At 44.0% G+C, this 19,189-nt stretch overlaps 1 protein-coding gene across 4 annotated transcripts in view; it reads left to right on the top strand.

Moving 5' to 3' along the window:
• Positions 1–19,189, top strand: part of TOGARAM2 (TOG array regulator of axonemal microtubules 2) — a 48,007-nt gene that overhangs the window by 15,594 nt on the left and 13,224 nt on the right. For 3 of the 4 annotated variants that reach the window (XM_048935288.1, XM_048935287.1, XM_048935289.1), the window contains 14 exons: positions 1,881–2,006; positions 2,992–3,126; positions 3,689–3,883; positions 4,177–4,394; positions 5,929–6,101; positions 7,348–7,394; positions 9,182–9,372; positions 10,157–10,316; positions 11,272–11,436; positions 13,359–13,500; positions 14,669–14,774; positions 16,478–16,713; positions 17,868–18,026; positions 19,000–19,117. In XM_048935288.1, the coding sequence (XP_048791245.1) occupies positions 1,979–2,006; positions 2,992–3,126; positions 3,689–3,883; positions 4,177–4,394; positions 5,929–6,101; positions 7,348–7,394; positions 9,182–9,372; positions 10,157–10,316; positions 11,272–11,436; positions 13,359–13,500; positions 14,669–14,774; positions 16,478–16,713; positions 17,868–18,026; positions 19,000–19,117 (2,073 nt within the window). In that variant the 5' untranslated portion in view covers positions 1,881–1,978. The remainder of the gene's footprint in view (positions 1–1,880; positions 2,007–2,991; positions 3,127–3,688; positions 3,884–4,176; positions 4,395–5,928; positions 6,102–7,347; positions 7,395–9,181; positions 9,373–10,156; positions 10,317–11,271; positions 11,437–13,358; positions 13,501–14,668; positions 14,775–16,477; positions 16,714–17,867; positions 18,027–18,999; positions 19,118–19,189) is intronic. The other variant, XM_048935290.1, reaches the window with a different exon arrangement.

The following is a 19,189-nucleotide window of genomic DNA, read 5'->3' as shown; positions in this document are numbered from 1 at the left end:
CATTTCTGGTACCTAGTGTTTTCTCTTGGGTATTTTTAATACTTTCAGCAATGGGGCATGCTCAGCTTCATTTGGGAGGTGATCTCAACCAGCCAGAAGCACCACTGATGTATTTTCTAGATATTCATCCTACGTGACGAAATCAAAGATAGTATACCTTAACCCCTGCTTTGGGCCGTTGTCCCACTCACACTGCCATCTCTCATTCCTTGTTTTAATGTGCACAGTTCGAAATAGACCAAGATTTGTATTTTAGGGATATTTAGTGTCTGACTTTCACTGAAAATAATGGGAGTCAGGCTCTAAAGACCCTCTCAGCATCTTTGTTCCTTGACCTTAAGCTGTCTCTTTGAATTTACGTAGTATAACAGAAAGGTTTAAAGTCAGAAATGGGTTAACAGCTAACTCCAGTCTGTCTGGAATTGCTTGCTTTATTACAGATGAAGCCATTGACAGCTTTGGAGGAGATGTAAATGTATTGGGCAGGGGATAGGGCTACAGGGCCTTGCTGCTTATATGAGCATTTTCTACTGTAAATTGCTTGAGGACACATTTTATCTGATTGTAAGTTTGACTGAAGTCCTTCCTCAGGCATTCTTTGTCACTTGTTTTAAGCTCACAGAACATGATAATAAGTACCTGCTTTTTTCTCCCATCAAAAGCAGAGGTGTCTTTTCCTGCTGTAATAGTTTAACTGAGCTGTCTGTGATTGATCCTCCTGGCTGCACTTAGCTACCGTGTGGTTGCCATTCTTTCTGCAGAGCTTTGTAGGCACCTATCAGTAGATTTGAAAAAACAATTGATATCCTTCTGTTTCCACTGACATTTATAGGAATTTTACTGTTGATTTACCATGCTGACCTTTCATCCTAAGATATGCTCTGCAAAATGCCATTTTACCTCTCTGGTTAGGCTGTAAAAAGTAGGCCAACGCAAAGAAGTCAAAGCTTTGTATGGTGACTGAAGCCTCTGCCAGAAGGTGAAAAGAAATCCCCAGAGCTTTTAAAGCAGCCAAATTGGTAAGGAAATAGACCACAGGAGCTGAAGCTGCAAAGTGTTGCTTTTTGCTGTGGTACTGCACAGAGAGTGAACTTCTTACTGTTGTATATCTTGCACCCTATTATACTGCCTCCAAGTCCTCTAGCCCTGTGGCATGTGCACTTGCTGGTGTTAGCAGGGAAGGTGGTTTCTGGACAGCTGACATCCCTGCTTATGGCTCGTGCTACAGCCTCAGACTTTCTGAGGTGTCAAGAGGTTATGCCAACTGCTACTCTCTTCCCTTTCCCAAAAGGTGGCAGATCTGGAAGCATCTGGCTTATGGTTTGAGTTGTACCTCAGAATTACTCATGGATGTGTCATAAAAGCTGATCTAGACCTTCCTACCCCTTCTCAGATGGGAAAGGGGTACATAACAGGCTGATGACCATGTACCTCACTGTAAATGTGGGTATGCTTGGCTTGGAAAGGGAAACCATTCTGCCCCTCAATTTTTTCCATTATTGGTTGTTCTTGGTGTAGATCCACTTCAACATTACAGCTCTTTGTCACTGAACACATGAAACTATAAAGCTCCATTGTGTGGTCCAAGTTCCAACAGCGGTGAGTGTGGTGAGAAAATTGTTTTGGATGCCATGACCATCCGGCCATGGAAACAGCAGCTGCTGGGTTGGAGTTGCACTTCCCTGCTATGCTGTCAACAGTCGTTTTCCAGTTTTTGGCTGTGTTTCTGGCAAAATGTAGAAAATACAGAGCCTGAATGCATTTTTATGGTTTTTGAACGCTGCCTGCCTTGAGCAGTTTCCTACCATGTTCCATGCGTGACACCAGAGGTTAAAGATGATGGCTGTCAGCTTTACTAGCATTGTCCTTTTTCCATGCAGGCTCCTGATGCTGCAAAGGACCCCAGTGGCAGCTGTGTCAGACCCAGCAACAGGCACCACGTGGAGCCTCTTGTCTGGACAAAGCTGATCATCCCCCCATGGCAACAGAAGATAACTTTGCAGCAGGTAAGGGGCTGCAGCAGATGACAGACCTCTAGCTCTCCAGGCATGGCTTGCTGCAACCCTGCTGCTGCAGCCTTTGGAGCACGTTTACTCGCAGCAGAGATGCTGGTGCCCAGGAATGCTGCTTGGCTCAGGGAGGCAGAGCCCCTATAAAGGCTGCATTCACAGCACTGATCACGTAGCCCCGGAGGTGCTGGCTGTGCTGGCAAGTGCAGCAGCTATTCTTCATTCTGTAAGAGTGAGAGCCCAGCCTTGGAGGCTGGGTAATGGGGAATATATTGGCCAGGATGAAAGGCAGGGAAACATAGCTTACTACATAGTTGTACATAGCTTTGAATTTTCAGGAATAAATAAGATCAAAAGTTTTCTCTGAGCCAGGCTGTTAGTTGAGAGGAAGCATCTTTGAAGCAGGGTAATAAACTCCAGTAACAGTGAAACAGAACAAGGGAGAATGTTTGAATGAACAATTTGTATCCTACAGATAGAATATTCCAATAAGCTCATTGAATACAGGGGGCATATAGTGCACAGTCCTCTTGGATATAGCACCTAGTGATTCATTGTTTGTGCCCTACTAATTTACTGTGGAGGGACATAAAAACTAAAAAAAATTGATTGGAAATTACAGAAAGCAAAGAGCTTTCAAGCCAGATTTCTAAAGTAGCTACTCACTAGATATTGCCAAATTTTAGATACCTTTGCAGGTTGTCTATCCTTTGAGAGGAGACGATGAAATTCTGCAGTCTTGGATAGGCAACCAGAAAAACACGTAATTTTCCAGAGCATTCAGCTATCAAAATGCTGAAATGCAAGCATTTCTTTAGACATCGTGGCATGGAGTTGCTAAGGCTCTTGAGGTCAGGACTGTTAGTTAATATTGATGTGTCAGTCTGATACGGAAAAGGGATGTCTGTTTATAAATGTATTTTTTCCTGCTCTTTCTTAAATGCTGCAAATTCAAGTAACTTGTATTGTCTTTATTTTAAAGCTAAGTATGATGCTCCAGTTGCTGTCTACTGTGGGAGCGTCCCAAAAGTCAAACCCAGATGCAGAGCTCTGCGGGCTGGAAGCATTGATTCAAACTTGCAGCTTTGTGGCAGCAGATGGATTACTGAAGAAGGAGGTGAGGATGGAAGGTGGTTAATGTGTGATGGCAAACTTATCCCAACAGAAATCTTGCTTTTAGGAAGAAATCATCGTTAGAGGTCAGTTCTGGTGCTTCTGTGTCAGAGCAGGTGGCTGACAGGGATGTGGATGATCCTGCCCTCCTCTGGAGGTGCTCTTGGCATCACATCATTATCATTAGTTCGTTATGCTTTATACTTTATCAATAGTATCTGAATGATGACCACTGTCAGCCATGATAGAGACTGCAGCCCTACTGGCCTTAAATTGGGCATTGTCATGTGTTACCAGTTCTGTATCTACCCATGCTATTGGTGCACGCCTTGCCATTGGTAAGTTCCAAGTTCTTTTTCTGCTTGCCTTTCAGATCTAACTTTGTGGACTGGATGATGCCACTGGTGCAGTTTGCTTGCTTACTAACTCTGCTTTGAACTAAAACATGTAACACTGTGCAGGTCTTTACTGGTGGTGTTCACTGAAGCTAAGGACTGACACGGGAATAGTTGGTTGTAAAGCAGAGAGGTTAACAACTAACACACTGCTTTCCATTCCATACCTAGGAGCCATCTCATCCCTGGAGGGCTGGGACAGCAAGGCTGGTGTGCAGGATCTTGATGCTGGGGCTGGAAGTGATCTCTCCTCCCTTCCTCATCCCCAGGAAAGGGAGGTGAGCAGCGCTGCCTTGGAAACTACTCAGATCAAGAACAAGCTGAAAAAGAGGAGGATGTCTGAGGGCCTGTTAGCCCCACAGAGAGGTAAGGCTGGAGCCTGCCTGCTCTTCAGAAGGAGGGAGGGTCTTTCCCAGCCTAGAGAGCTAATGCATATTACCACTGAATGTATCTCCCCTGTGTGTGCCCTCTACAGTAACCTTCCTTGCTCCATCTCCCACGTAGCCCTGTCATTGCTGTAGGGCCATACCTGTATGCTAACTGCACAGTGTACTACTGTATACCAGATTTCCAAGAAATCTGTCAAATGTAATATCTAGCTCCAGGTGCTTTGTGTTTGAAATGCTGCTTCTCTTTCACTGCGTCTCTCTGTTTTGCAGGCCTAACTGCCAGCAGTGACCCAAAGGTGCTTGCCCTAAAGCCAGCAATTTCCAGGTCAGCTTCCCAGAGGCTCCTGGTAACCTCCAAGCCCGTGCCTCCCATCCAGAACAGCCTTCCTCCCCTACAGTCTGGCTGGATGAGCAACGGGGAGCAGTTCAGGGAGGATGGCACAGATCATGGTGGCAATGAAGACAACCATAAAGAATTGACATCAGAGGTACGGAAACAAGATAAATCACATGTGGTGGATCTTCAGTGTACTCCTGTGGGCAGAGCTCTGAGATCCTCTTTTCCCCATGGTGTGAGCACAGGGTGGCAGCTGAGCCAAGGAAGAGCTCAGGTGGATGTGCTCAGCATTTCAGGCTGTCTTTGCAGTGCGCTTTGTGTCCCCAGTGTATATGAATAAGAGCATATTTCTGTGCTCTCTATGAGCTGCACTTGTGGTTTTATGACCAAGAAAAACTATCAGTTAACCACACAGAGCAAGAAAATATGTTTCACCTGGCCAAGCATATCCTTTTACATCCTAGTTGTATCCTTTTTATCCTAGTTGGTAGGTTCACATTTCTGTGAAGCATCCATGGCTGTTATTGTTGCAGGCATACCAGTGTATTGGCAGCTTCTTATACCAGCTCTGATTTAGATGCAAAAGATGTTTACTGGAGCAGACAGTCCTGCAAACTGAACTTTGAGTTCCAAGTACAGCAAATGTACTTCTGCACAGTTGCTTCTAGCAATATTGCTAGAGCTCAGCAGCCTCTGTGTGGCTTTGTTGCTTTCTGTCTGCCCAGGGTTAAGTGATGGGAATTGGCACTTCTGGCCAGGAGAAGTGGAGCCCAGGCTCTATCCATGCGACTGGCTTTGCAGGACAGGAAGGAGGTGCAATTGTTTTGTTTTTTGTCAAGATGGGCACGAGAGGGCAGAAGAATAGCAGCTTTAGTATAAAGAGGAAAAATAACAGAAGGTTAGTGCACTTCACTTCAGCCCTGCAGTTACAGGAACATATGTATCCCTGACATTAACTCTGTTGGTTTCAATGGAGATTGAACAGATCCTGATTTGCTCTCTGGCCACAAGAAGAATGATAGGATACTATGTAAAGGTGCTCTGCTCTTACCACTGCCTTCCCTAGCCATGGTGCGGGGAGCTTGAAGGGGTGACGTTGCCAAGCTGAATGATTTCAGCAGGCAGAAAGACCTTACACAGAGTGGCAGGGTAGGGAGCTCCACTGAACCTAATAAATGTCAGTGAGCCCACAGTGATGAATTGTGTAGGATCTGGAGAGCACATTAGCATCTGGACCAAAAGGCTGGTAGGGGAATGTTGAAAGGGCAGCAGCAGAAAAAGAATTATGGCCTTGAGAAAAGCAGGTTTTGACAGTATGCAAAATGACTGTGTGGGGATTTGGCTGAGGCTCACTAATGGCTGGTGGGCACCTTTGGACTGCAGGGGCATAGCAATCTAAACCCATTTCAATGCCATAGGAAAACTAATAGAGGTGACACCACCCCAGAACATCCTATCTGCCAAGCAGATTGCTGCCACAGAGGTGAGCAAAGAGGAAGAGCTATCAACAGCATGGGACATGGTCCCTCCTTCACCACTTTCCATTGCCCATCCCAGGCCAAGACATGCCAGCAGTTTGACTCATTCTTTTCCTCAGAGTCTTAGGGAAGAGTACTGCTAAACTGCTTGTGGCATCAAGCAGGAGAGCTTTGTGCTTGGGCTGAGCACTGCTCTCCTATTTCCAGGCTTCACTGCAGTCTCTGTACTGTGGTGACGAGGAAAGGAAGAAGTCACTGGGGGTGGCCTTGATTCCTCCCATCCCCAAGTCAGCAAGACCATCTGACGGGGATCCTGGCAGCACTGAAATACCTCTCCCAAGCTTGCAGCATTTGGTTTCTCAAGAGCCTCTGGAGATGAGGTAAGCCAAACTGCCTCTGGTATTCTGTTCAACTCACACATCCCATGAGGTTATTTTCCACGGCTGACTCTCCAATGTATTTGTACAAATTTCTATGTATTCACCAGATTGTGTATCTATAGTGATCCCACATGTCAAACCCAACATTAAAGAGCAGGCAGGGGAGATGGAGACAGGACTTCTGAGGAACTTAAGAGCAGATGCTCTGCTTGGTTCTGATACTAATTCACTTTTTAATCCTTGTGATGTCATTTAGGAGCTGTGCTATATAGACCTGAATCCAGATTCTGGTTTTGTGTGTGAACTTTGCCAATATCTATGCATGTAAGAAACCAGTATCTGTACCTGCAAAAATATGCTGGGGCAAATATTAGCTATTATATAGCTGCCTACCAAATTTAGGTGCTGCTTTTGTAAATGTTGCTCCTAACTTCTCTTTGTTTGGATCTTCACTGTGGAATGAGAGCAAAGATAAATCTGTTTTTGGATGTATAATCCTATAGATGCGTAATGTTTACCTATGGTTTTAAGATCAAAAGGGCAAGGTGCTAGGAAGCAGTTACAGGGCTGTAAATGATGGACAGGTACTCGGGTATGCATAGGGAAATCTAGCTGCCAACTTTATCCTTGTTGTACCCATAAATAAGAAGTAACAGAAACATGGTTCCAATTAAAAAAACTTCAGTATAGCACTTAAGGTGCAATCTGAATACATTATGTACTAGCTGAGTTGGAAGAAAACTCTTCTCTCTGGAAGGCACAGGGAGATGTAATACTAGTCTAATGACAGAGCTGTGGTATTATCTATCATCTGTACCAAGATACTGTCATCAGTTTAAATGACAACCCAGCAAAGTTAGACTTCTGCTGCAATGTAGATGTAGCTGTCTCTCTGTACAGACTGAAGACTGACTTAACATCTCTTGCTGATTCAGAAAGGCGTCTGTAAAAGAGAGAGCCACTTAGCTCCAAAAGAGAGCAGAATTGGATCTTGAACACCCACACTGAAGAATCTGATTCCTGCACTTCAGCTGGAACTCGATGTTTCAGTTGGAGCTGTGTGACTCTACAACTTGAAAGCTTAATGGCAGTTAATGAGCTTTTTGTATGACTGGTTTTATGGGCTGCACATCTTTCCTCACCAGAATGATTTTGCTAAGGAACTTTTCCTCCTTTAAAGCTAACCCTCTCCCCCCCACCCCGCACCTCTCTCCACTCATATATTCTTTTCCTCAATTTTCTTAAGGCCAAGATCAGGCAGCAGAGCAGAAGAGAAGACCCCTACATCTCTGGGTAGGTACAGGTCATTGCTATCCTAAAATGAGCATGAGAATCCTGACCTGTGGTTGGCACTGTGAAATTCCCGTTGAAAACCATCCTGTAACATTTTGCTTTCCTTACTATGCTCAGCTGACTACTTCAGAGCCCTGTAAGTGGGAGAAGGGCTCTGATGATCCAGTGAAAATAACTCCAGCAGGGGGTCTGAATGGCAGTAGCTGGGGAAGGGGGGTTATTCTGGCATCCTGGAGATGTACAGCGGGAAAAGAAATTCTTTCAACCTTTCCACATTGTGCTCTTTTCTACGCTCCTGGTTTTTTTTTTTTTTTTTTTTTTTTAATCTTCCTGAGTGCTCTCTCATGGTCTGAAGATTGGAGAAATGAGAAATGCTCACACCCATTCCACCTGTGACTTCACTCAGAGCAGTTTCTCATCCTGAACCAAACTCTTTTGAGATGTGAAGTAGATTCACAAACATCTCATGTTTTTACACTGGAAGAAGTAGTGAAATGTTATGCGTTGAGTTCTTGTGAGTTTTCCATTTAAAGATGAAGGACTGAAGTCAGTGCAGTGTTTGTCTGAACTCAGCCTTCCATCCTCTTAAAACACAAGTCTAAATCAAATGCTGAGCGATGAACAGAAGCTTCCTTTTTTTTGCAACTAATTTGCTTTAAATGACATAAGCTAGGTTTATTATTATGACTATCTTCCCCTACTCTATCTGCAGTTGTCAGTTCTGCAAATTCAGGTTAGCTTAGGAGATGACTATCGGCTGTTGTTTTTTCCCTTGCATTATGACTAGCAATAAAAGTTCTGCAAGATAAAATAGAGTGTCAGTTGCATCTGTGTTAGCCAATACTTTTAAGTTGAAAACCTCAATGACACCATTGCTGCTTCTTTGCCATCTGTGAGCTTGGAGTGATGAGAGAGATGAGAGTTTAACAGATAATTTTGCTGATGTAGGAAAAGAGATAAGATTCACTGGTCTCTTAGCTTGGTGTTAACTCTGCCAAATAACGAGCGTACGCTGTAGCAATGATTACTTTATTGCTGACATGAAGCTAGGATGCTGAATGCAGCTAGGGAGAAGTATTGCTGAGTAAGTAAGGTGACATTTTTGGTGGATACGTTCTGGACTAGAAATGAGCTATATCATTAAACTATCTCTTTCTCTCTCTCTCTTTATTATCGACCTGGCCATTCAGCAGGGAAAAAAAAAATCTTGATTTAAAAAAAGTTATTCCTTTTTTTACTACTTGGCTATTACATGACTTTATCATCTGTGAAGCCATGTGAGGAATGATTAGTTCTCTGAGTCTTAACAGCTCTGTTGGAGAGCATTTCAGAATGAGCCGTACTGTACTATTCTCCATAAGAGAATCAGCTTTTAGTGAGGCCACCCAGGAAGTGAGCTTTTATAATTTATAATGAAACTCCTCGGGGAGAATGAATGCAACTTTGAGAACACAATTCTGTTTTTGGTATGACTCCAGCCATCTCAAGTTTTCCTTCAGATGACCTCTAAAATATTCCAGCAAAGAAGAGGAAATATTGATACCTCTATGAAGGCCTATAGCAATCAAAACCCAAGGAAAAAAAGATTTACTAAAATGAAAATGGATAGGAACAGATAAGAAGCTTTCTGACGAGGACAGTCTTCTTTCTTTTCTCAAACACAGCTACTTAGCAGGAGCTGAGGCCTTTGTCATTCAGTAGACTTGAGTTTTGCCAACAGGAAGTACACCTCTGCTTCTGCATGTTATGTGCCTTCTCAAACACAATGCATATTCATATCTCCTCAGAATTCCGGACTCTGGAACACATCTTGCCTATTCCCCAGCATCGTGTTGCCTGTAGCATGAAGTCTGTGGGGCGTCTGTGTGAACCTGTGCCCCCATTGGCAGATCTACCCCTCAGCCAGGCCAAAGAGATGGATCACCTTTCAAGTCCTTGCCTTCTGAAGGACGATGACTGGAAGGACAGCAGTGGAAGGGTAAGGGCTGTGGGTAGGGGTGAGCAGGTTTCTTTTTCAATGTCAGTGATTGCTTCAGTAACAAAATGTCACTGAAAATCATCCTCTTCCTCTCATGTGGAGAGAGGCATTCGTTTTTGCTGGTGCAGAAGATGCTGGTTGAAAGATAGCACTAAGACAAAAAAAAAAAAAAAGAAGCATTCTTCACCTATGAAAGCCAATTCATTGCAGATCTAAATGGTAGATTCAGTTATATGTTCAGTGAACGTGTGCAGTGTGCATGCTTGGAAGCAAAGATCATAACGTTAGGTGTAAGCAAGGTTGCAAAAGAGCAGTTTTCTTTTGTTACTTTACTTGCTGTATCTCATAACTGTTTTACTCTCAATTTTTCATTTCGTTAAGACCAATGTTTCTCAGGCTTTTTTGTTTGAATCCTCTTCTGGATACATGCTTTTCAGGGAGCAACTGAGTTCCTCAGGAGCAGAGAATGGAGGAATGTGAGTGGTGTTTGCTCTCCTGCCATGGCCTGTAGGAACCAAGCTGTCTGCCCTCTAGTAATGTGGGCTATGCTTTTTGGGGCACTCCTTTTGGCTTGAGCAGGACAAAGCAGTGTCTTGAACCAGTGGAATGATTTGGAAACAGAGACCATTGGGTATTGAGATGAGGAAATATTCTGAAACAATTGGCATATTTGTGGAACATGCATTAAAGACCATGACGTTCAAGCACTGTGTTCCTGATGAGGGGTCATGTGCAGTTTGTGCATCTCTCTTCATGCTCATTGATGCATTTCTTATACAACCAGATCCATATCACCATATCCAAATCTGCTCAGGAGAAAATGCGCCAGAAGCAAATAAAAGAGATGGAGTTTTTGCTCAGAGAGAGGGAGAAAGAGAGAGCAAAGGAGAAGTCATTGCAGGTCTCCACTTGGAGTGCTGACCCTGGGGGTGTGGCTGGAGAAGGTGAGTGGTTGCTATAGCTGTGGGGCTTTGTGTTCACTTGTTTACTGTTTGCATAGTGTTGTAAATATCTATGAAATCAAACTGGAAGGCTGTTTCACTTACATCTGAGTGCAAGTTTAGAATATGATTTATTTCTGTTTTCCAAAGAAAATTACAGAGGCATGAAGTGTCTTGCCTGCAGCCCATAATGAGTCAGTGACATGAAAATAAATAACTTCCCCTCCTTCTCCTATCAAGTCTTGCAGGCTGTATAAGTCTTGCAATGACATTTGTGTTTCAGACTCTCTAATTGAGAGTAGCTTACAGGGAAGGTGAATGGGTGAGTCTGAAAGCTTCTTAACTAAGGTGCAACCTGGACAGCAGAAATTGGACTATTTCCAGTTAAAAGGCAAAAAAAAAAAAATTATTGCTCATGTGATAGGACAGATTATTCTGCTCCCTGCCCCCAGCTGAGGAGCTTGCATTGCTGAGCCATGCTGGAAGCCCTTAGCATCACTCACGTTTTACCCACATGAATGCACGGCTTTGCTGACTTAATTGCAGCTGACAGGCTCCGATTGTCCTGCAGCATGCATTACCATGAGTGCTGCTGCAGTGATCTTAAGAAGTCAGCAACCAGCCCAAGGGCACCACGCAAGGTTATCTGCTCTTTTTCTTGCTCCTGTTTTGTGAAATGCTGGTATGGAGTGCTGAGGTGGGAGTCCAAGAAATGTAGGTTCTGTGTCTGGCCTTTGAAACAGTAAAACAAAGGGAAGGCTGTGCAGAGTTTTCTTCTCTTTTGAGTGGAGAATATCACTGCATTCTGCTGTCAGTCCCAGGTTAGTGTGCAAAATGTTGTGCTTGGAACAATAGGACAACAGATTTACCCAACTCCAACAACAATTCTAGCCATTTTCAAGCCTACAGTCCACCCTGTCCAGCATCCTACTCACAAGGTGCTTTTCTGTCTCTGCAGACTTTGGCCCACAGCACGTCAATGGGGCACTCTCCATCTCCTCCAGCACCAGCAATGCATGCAGGTCGAGCATTGGTACCACGCTGAGGAAGCGGGTCAACAGGCCCTCCTTGCCCAGCATCCCTGTCATCAGCCAGGACACCAGCTTCCCACGGCACTCCTCAGGTGAGTCTGCTCTGCTGCAGCTGCTCTTCTGTCCCACGAGGAGCACAAACTTCTTGTACCCCAAACACAGATGGAACCTCAGGTCCAAATCCTGTCCTGAGGATTGAGAGCAAGCCTGCTTCGAAGCCACTCCAGCCCAATGATACTGGAGCAGCTGGTCCATATGGATCCAGTGAAAAGTTTAACTGAATAAAGCAGTGATAAAGTCTTAACCTCATATTGAGAGTCCGAAATATAACACTGGTGCTGGCTTCAGCCAGTAGGTTAAATAGGGAGGCAGCTGTACTTGCAGGGCTAGCTCGCTCTGCATATACATGTACCACCACGAACAGTAAGTACTTACTATCAGCTATAGTGATAGGACAAGGGGGAATGATTTTAAACTGAGACAGGAGAGGTTTAGGTTAGATATTAGGAGGAAGTTTTTCACGCAGAGGGCGCTACGCACTGGAACAGGCTGCCCAAGGAGGCTGTGGATGCCCCATCCCTGGAGGCATTCAAGGCCAGGTTGGACGTGGCTCTGGGCAGCCTGGTCTGGTGGTTGGCAGCCCTGCACATAGCAGGGGGGGAGGGGAGGAGGGGTTGAAACCAGATGATCATTGTGGTCCTTTTCAACCTAGGCCATTCTATGATGCTGTCATGTCTTCTGCCTGTGCCAACTTCTCTAGTGTTGCAGCAGCTAACACACGCCAGAGGTTACTTGGGGGCCCCAGACTGCCTGCTACCTGCAATAAATACATAGCAGATACTGAATGCGCAGAGATTCTCATTTCTATTTTGTGGGTAGGCTATCTCATGTTGTGGATTGTGAAAAAGGGAGCTAGGAATCATTATTCAAATGGTGTATTCTAAAGGTGCTACTCATTGATTTTTCAAAATTGACCGGAACTAGCCTGACATGACTCTCCGTTCATGTTGAATATGTACATCTACGTATTTGTACAGACATCACTGACATCAGTGAGATCTGAATTTTGGCCTATCAGAGCATTTTTGAAAAAATTGCTGCTGATTTTACAGTTCCTTCATTCTCCACATTTTGTAGAACACACAAGGAAGCTTAAATATCCTATAAAGTCCACATCAGTTCATCTAGATTCTATGCAATGTTTATACTCAATACTTCCAGACAACTCAGGTGTTTTCATCTACACTTTAGAAAATGAGCTTTTCAGTGTAAGACATGAAAACTATAAAATAGTTTTCTAAACAAACGCATTTGTCATCTCAATTTTGTTGTGCCTTCTACATATATTATAAAGAGAGCATGCTTGCCAACAATTTGCATCTATATTTACATACTCCTAATTCATGTTTGGAAGGCTTTTTTTTTTTTTTTTGTCACAGCTATCTAGACTAGAAATTGCATTTTTCCACAAGAGAAAGCTTGTGGAAAAGGCATGGCACAGTTTGCAAACGAGTACCTTTGATGACAAATAAATTTCACCTTGGTGTCTTCAAAGTACAACCAGTGTGTACCACCGAAATAGTAAATATTCATAATGCTTGAAAAATAACAAAAACTATAAACTACTACTTTCCCTATAGTATATTAAAATATATGTGCACTCAGCTGCCTGCTGACTAGAATGCTTGAAATGAATGGAAACAGGTGCACTGATGGATTTAGAGGGTGAGGTATTGGTTCCCCAGTGGTTGTTCCTTGGGGGTTTGCCTGAGCCCAGCAGGACTCAGTGTGCAGATTTCAGGTTTACAGAAGGAGTTGGAGCCCAGCGTAGGGTGGAGGGAGGATGCTTGGGTGCTGGGGAAAGCAGTAAGCCAGGAAGCAGAGAAGGTTCTTGAAGGCAAAGCCAGTTTGTACCCATATGTAACCTCAGCTGACAGCGTGGTTTGCAGCATGCTCTGTGGTACCATACCTTGCCAAGGGTATGTAATGCCAATGTCTGACCTTCTGCCTACAGCAAACTCACTGCCAGCCATTGCTTTGGGCTGCCTGGAGTGGGGAGAGGAGCCTGAGTGTGGGGACACCAGAGAGACCAGACCCTTCTCTCATCCTGAGCAGGCACTGCTCGATGCACTCGCATGGCTCAGCAGCAGTGACTGGTAAGAACCTGCTTTCTTCTCATCCTTTTTTCCTCTCAGTTAAAAGGTAACTTAAAAATGTTTTCTTTTAGCACCTCTGTGGCCAGGCAGTCCAGATAGACAAAAGGAACTGGTGAAACCACTACAAAGTCATCACAGGGCAAAGATGTAGTGGCAGCCGCTTGCATGTCCTGGTCCATAGCAGTGCCTACAGCCACAGCAGGTCTCTGCTATCTTCTAGCAGGAAAGAAAAAAAGTCATGGAACAAGACAGTGTTGACACCAGAAGCAGTCCTGACTTTAGAGATTTGGAGCCCTCAGGACGCTGCCCTAGGTGGAACTGAATAAGGAATTCTCTCTGGTCCTGCTGCTGGCAGCAGGGGAAGGCCCTTCACCCTGGAGCTGCCTATGGGGTGTTGCAATTTTTGCAAAACAGACTGAGAAGTGCTGCAGGGTTGCTTGACCTTTTATTTCTCCTGAAGTGCTTGTGGCAGAAGAAAAAAAAAATATATCTTTTAGAATCCTTGCACTTCTAGAAACTAACTTTTCCTCCTTGCAGCTTCCTATGGGTCACATAAGAATATTTTGTTGATAATCACCATTTAACCAGAAATTAGATGAAAAACAGGAGACTGAATTTCAGGTGGGGGTCCTTCTGATTTCTGGGCTCCGTTCACACCACAATTACTGTGAAAAATCTCCAGCTTTTGAAGCAACTTCCTTGCATGGGTGCTTTGCTTTTTTCCCCTCCACATTGCACAGATGAGGGGCAGAGAGCTGCTATAGGTGTGAGCAGAAAAGGTCGTGCACAGGGATCCCAGTGGTGCTGAGTTATCTGCCCTACAGCCCTCTAGGCCTCAACTCTACCCTGTGTCCTCATCCAGCTCAGGTCTTTAATGAACACAGTGAGGAAAGAATGGCATAGGAAATTTGTGTTTCAGTGCTTTCAGGAAGGCTGTTTTGTTTAATGGCTACAAATTAACCCTGAAACCATCTATTTGCTTTCTGGATTTGTGGATGCTTTTGATCATGACAGCCCCCAGTGGCAACCAGTTCCACTGTTTAGCTAAGTGCTGTGTGAGGAAGCACCTCCCTTTGTTTGTTTGAGCCAACACCCCAGTAATTTGTGAGGGTGCTGCCTTCTCCTTGGGTGGTGAGAAAAATCAATCTCTTTGGTAATTGCTTTTCAGGCAGCTGAAGGGGAAAGGACTCTTCAGCATCAGACGCTTGGCCATCTGCCACTCGGAAATCCTCCTCAGTAGACTTCATGATGTTACCTTGGCAGTTACCAAGGAGGTAGGAATATTGTTTTTAATCGAGTTCCACATACACTGCTCATGGGGCACAGATTAGTTATGTACCTGCTCATTTACGTGCAACCTCAATGTCTGCCTTTGTTACTATTTGAGATCCTAAGTCTCTAATAGCTATGTCACCTATCTATATGATCTGTCTGTATATATAGTGGTACATGGCGTATCTTTGCCTCTCCTCTTTGAGCTAGATGGTCATTATAATGCAATATACAAATGAAGAACTCATCAGGTGATTTGCCATGACCCAAATAGCTGCCCAAGCTGTAATTAAATGCTGCACCTTTCACCTCTCAGCTCCCTCCCTCCGTGTCTTCCTCAGCATCCTGGGGATTAAATATAGGTATATATTCCAGTGTTTCCTGATGATCTCTTCTCCTTTTTTCTTTCAGTGTGCTTTTTGGTGACTTGTCCTTTCCACTGACCCCTACTGCTTCCATGCACTAGTGATATTTTGCATTGCAGCCCTCTGTGCTTGGAGCATCCTGGCTGTGGGATCTGCTGGGCACACAGTTTTACTGTCCCATGATAATGTTAACAGAATTCTCATCTTTAAGCTCCTTAGAAAAACTTGTGACAATATGTCTAACCTGGCATTTGTTAATGGCCTGAGCAAGCTGTCTTTTACTACACGACTGCCAAATATATTAAATTTTCCTTTGATTGCAGAACATGGTAAGACTTAACTCCTTTCCGTGAAAGTCAATCCTTATCTTTTATCCAGTGTCTAATGATTTTGGAGGTTTGAATATCCCTTGTGTTGAACTCTTCAAACTTTTTATGTATGCAGAATTCAGACTCTCTCACTGAGAGCAAGGTTAGGAGAAGACGACCTTAGAACTTATCTTGTTTGATTTTTGACGTTATTTTTATGCTTCTGAGGATTTTTTTTTCCTTTTTGCTCTATGCACTCGTGCAGAGACATTGTTCAGTTCTTATTTCACTCCAGCCCCAAATTTTGCTTTCACAAGCCCTTGTAGACTATTAGTCTCTTTTCTTAACAAGTACAATCAAGTCTGGCCAAAAGAAGGTCTGGACTGTCCTCCAAAGTGCCTTTTGAATGAAGCACACAACTCCTTAAGTCCTTCTTACTTTCCCTTGTGGGAGAGTTTGTTGGAAGCATGGATCACTTCAGAGCAGCACTGGAAGTTAGAAAAGCCTGGTGACGACACCTATAATTGCAAGTGGTCTTCCAGAATCCTTGAGTCCAACAGAGCGAGTAGATGGAGAAGCAGATGGACTCAAGTTCCTTTTGTGAATTTTGTTGTAGACCTGAACTCATGAACTTCATTTCCTGAGTGAGTGCTCAAATGGTCAGTGTGATGTTTTTGGACTGAAGGAAAGGACTGTTCCTCTATCTTGTCAGCTCTTATTTTTTTTTTCTCTCAGTGAAAGGCCTAAAATCAAAACAGTGTATGGTGTGGGCTAAGCAGAGTACTTTATTCTGTGTGGAACAAAGTTTCTTAGGCCTGCAGGCTCACTGAAATTGGATTGTGAGTGGGGCTGAGGACACAAAAGAAGTTGGTGTTAGAGTAAGTTGAGTTTCTGTGCTTTTGATCTCTTGCCCTTTTGTTCCATCCAGACACAGAGAAAAAAATAGTGTTGTTTCCTGGGACTTCTGTCCAGGGGAATGTTTTTTTTTCTTTATAAGATGATTCTTACGTTTCCCCCTCATAACTTCCCCAGGTGAACAACCTCCGCTCGAAGGTGTCTCGGTTTGCAATCAGCACTCTTGGAGAACTCTTCAGGATCATGAAGAAACACATGGACCAGGAGGTAGAGGAGGTCGCTCGGGCCTTGCTGCAGAAGACAGGGGACTCCAGCGAGTTCATTCAGAAAGCAGCTGATCGATCCCTGGGGATCATGGTGGGGAGTGTGACTCCTGCAAGAGCAATGGCTGCTCTCCTGGCTGGTGGGGTCAAGTATGTGGTTCTTCTCTTAGTGACATCCTTCACCTAAATTGTGTGCTAGGTGGAACTGATGGGATACGGAGGGAGGACAGAAAGAGGGAAGGGTCCTTTATCCTGGATTTTCTGTGAACTCAAGAGTTGAATGTGTCCAATTACTCCCTTCCTCAGCTCATCTACTTCTGTCCTGCTGTAACCTACTTGCTCTCACAGTCTGTCAACACTGCCTAGATATGGTGAATGATGAGGAAGCGAAAGCCCCAGTGGAGATTGGTGGTATGGCCTTGTGGCTTTGTGGGGAAAAAAGACCATGGCAATTGCAGCAGTGAATGCCCTTTGCTATTTCACAATACTAACCACAGAGGCTCTGGGAAAAAAAACACATGCATCATCATTATGCCACTAACTTGAGAAACAGGGATGCTAATTGCTGGGTCATGGAGCATGCAGGGGAGGATGGGCTGGGTCTGGCATAGCCTGCTCAACAAGCACAGCTCCTGCCAAGAGGATGGTCGTGTCCTCAGAGCTACTCTTTCTATTCAAATTGATGCTGCGGGTTGGCTTTGAGATGGTGAGTCCCTTCACAGGCAGACTCCCATGAGGAATCTGAAGTAGATGCTGCCTTAAAACATTAGTGCCATGTCTGATAGTTTTGGATAGGCGCACTAGAAAAGACAATTTGGCTGAAATGACTACTACCCTTTCCTTAGCTTTTGAAAAGGGTAATCCAAACACTTAACAATTGCCAAGCTTCAAAAAACACTGGCTGCACTGCTGCATATTCTGCAGCTTCATGCTCCACAGAGCTTTTCCTGCTCTTTCAAGAGTTGGCAGATTTAGAAGTGGGAGGAATAAGCCCCAATCCTACTACAGTGCTCTCTGTGGTGGGAGCCCTCCAATGAGTCACCAGGAAGAATCTTTTATTTTCCTCTTTCTCACAGTCAATAATTTCAGGAAAGAAAATGATTATCTGATAGTCCAGAGAGACTGAATTCCTCCCTCCTCTGTGTACATATCTGTATCATGCCAACATATGTGTTTGTCTGAGAGCGGTGTCCTTTTCTGGTGGCAAATATTGCAGTGAGGATCCATGCCTGCTTCCCCAGTGATGACAGGCACCAACACCTGTCCTTTGGACTCTCCTTTCCCCTCTGCTCCCTTTTTTCCAGTCACCGCAATGTCCTGGTGCGGAGGTACACGGCAGAACACCTGCTGACTGTGATGGAGCAGATTGGAGCTGAGAAGCTCCTGTCAGGCACACGTGTCAGCGTCGAGCTTCTTGTTCACACGCTGGTCAAGCTTGCTCAGGACTGCAATCAGGATACAAGGTGACAGTTCCTCATCTTATCGCCTAAAAATGGAAAGCTGTTTGGTGTCTGACTATGATAAAACAGCAGAAGAGGGGAAGATGGAGTAAATATTTAAAAAGTTATTTCCTAATGTGAATAATGATGTCTTGGGAAACAAGTGCACTGGCTAAAATGAGGTTGTCCAACAAGAAGGACTGCTGCTAAATTCCTGTGACTTGAATGATTTTTTTTTATTCAGATCAGCTGAGCTCAGACTAATCAGCAGTGTTAGCTGATTATCGCATAAGGATCCCAAGCATTTCTTCCTTGTGAGGTTAAGAGTGTCCTAGAAAAAATTTCCTTTTTCTTTAAGCAAAGCATTCAGTCTTTCTAAATCCCTTCTGCAGATTTAGTTGTCTAAGGTATTTACATTTTTTTATTTCCAACAGTGTAATGTTATCTGTGGCTGAACATACTTCTGATTTCCTCTTGCAGATAGCTGGAGTTTCATAGCAGGTTATAAACACAAGCAAAGGCCCCTTACTTTCTCTGTTACTCTAAATTCCCATTAGTAGATGCAAGAACACACAACTAACTGCCCATGTTTATACCCGTAGTACAGAATAAGAAGTAGTAAGTGTGAATTGATTTGTCCTAGCTTCTCTGCTAGGAAAGTTTAGTGGAATGGCAGCAAAACATTGGAAATAAATTACAATAGCAAAGTGGATCTGCTCCATAGGATCCTTTGATCACAGAATTTCACTGTGAAATTATATTCTCCTGTTGCCCCCCTGTCCTCGAGGGCTCTTCTCTTCAATTGGCAGTGGTGTCAGATGGAGTTAAACATCTCACTTTGCTGAATGGACACTGCCTTCCTGTGAAGGTACTGCAAGTGATGAGTTGAAAATCACAGTACATTCTATTAAATTCTTTCTTTTGTTTATGAACAAGGCAAGGGAGATTGCAGTAATACTCTGTAGCTAAAATGTTTATTCATTTCTCTCTTCCTTAGGTTTTATGGACGGAAGATGCTGAATATATTGATGAGTCATCCAAAATTTGATGGACATTTGAAACAATTTCTCCCCTCCCATGACTTACAAGTTGTTATGGCAACAATTAAGCAGAAAGTAAGTGCTTGGCAGGAGACACATCTCCTTTATGCAAGTTCTAAGATTGCCAATATGAGATTAAGCACGTTT

Source organism: Lagopus muta, chromosome 2, assembly GCF_023343835.1.
Source record: "Lagopus muta isolate bLagMut1 chromosome 2, bLagMut1 primary, whole genome shotgun sequence".
NCBI lineage: Eukaryota > Metazoa > Chordata > Aves > Galliformes > Phasianidae > Lagopus > Lagopus muta.
This window is presented reverse-complemented; position numbering and strand designations above follow the sequence as displayed.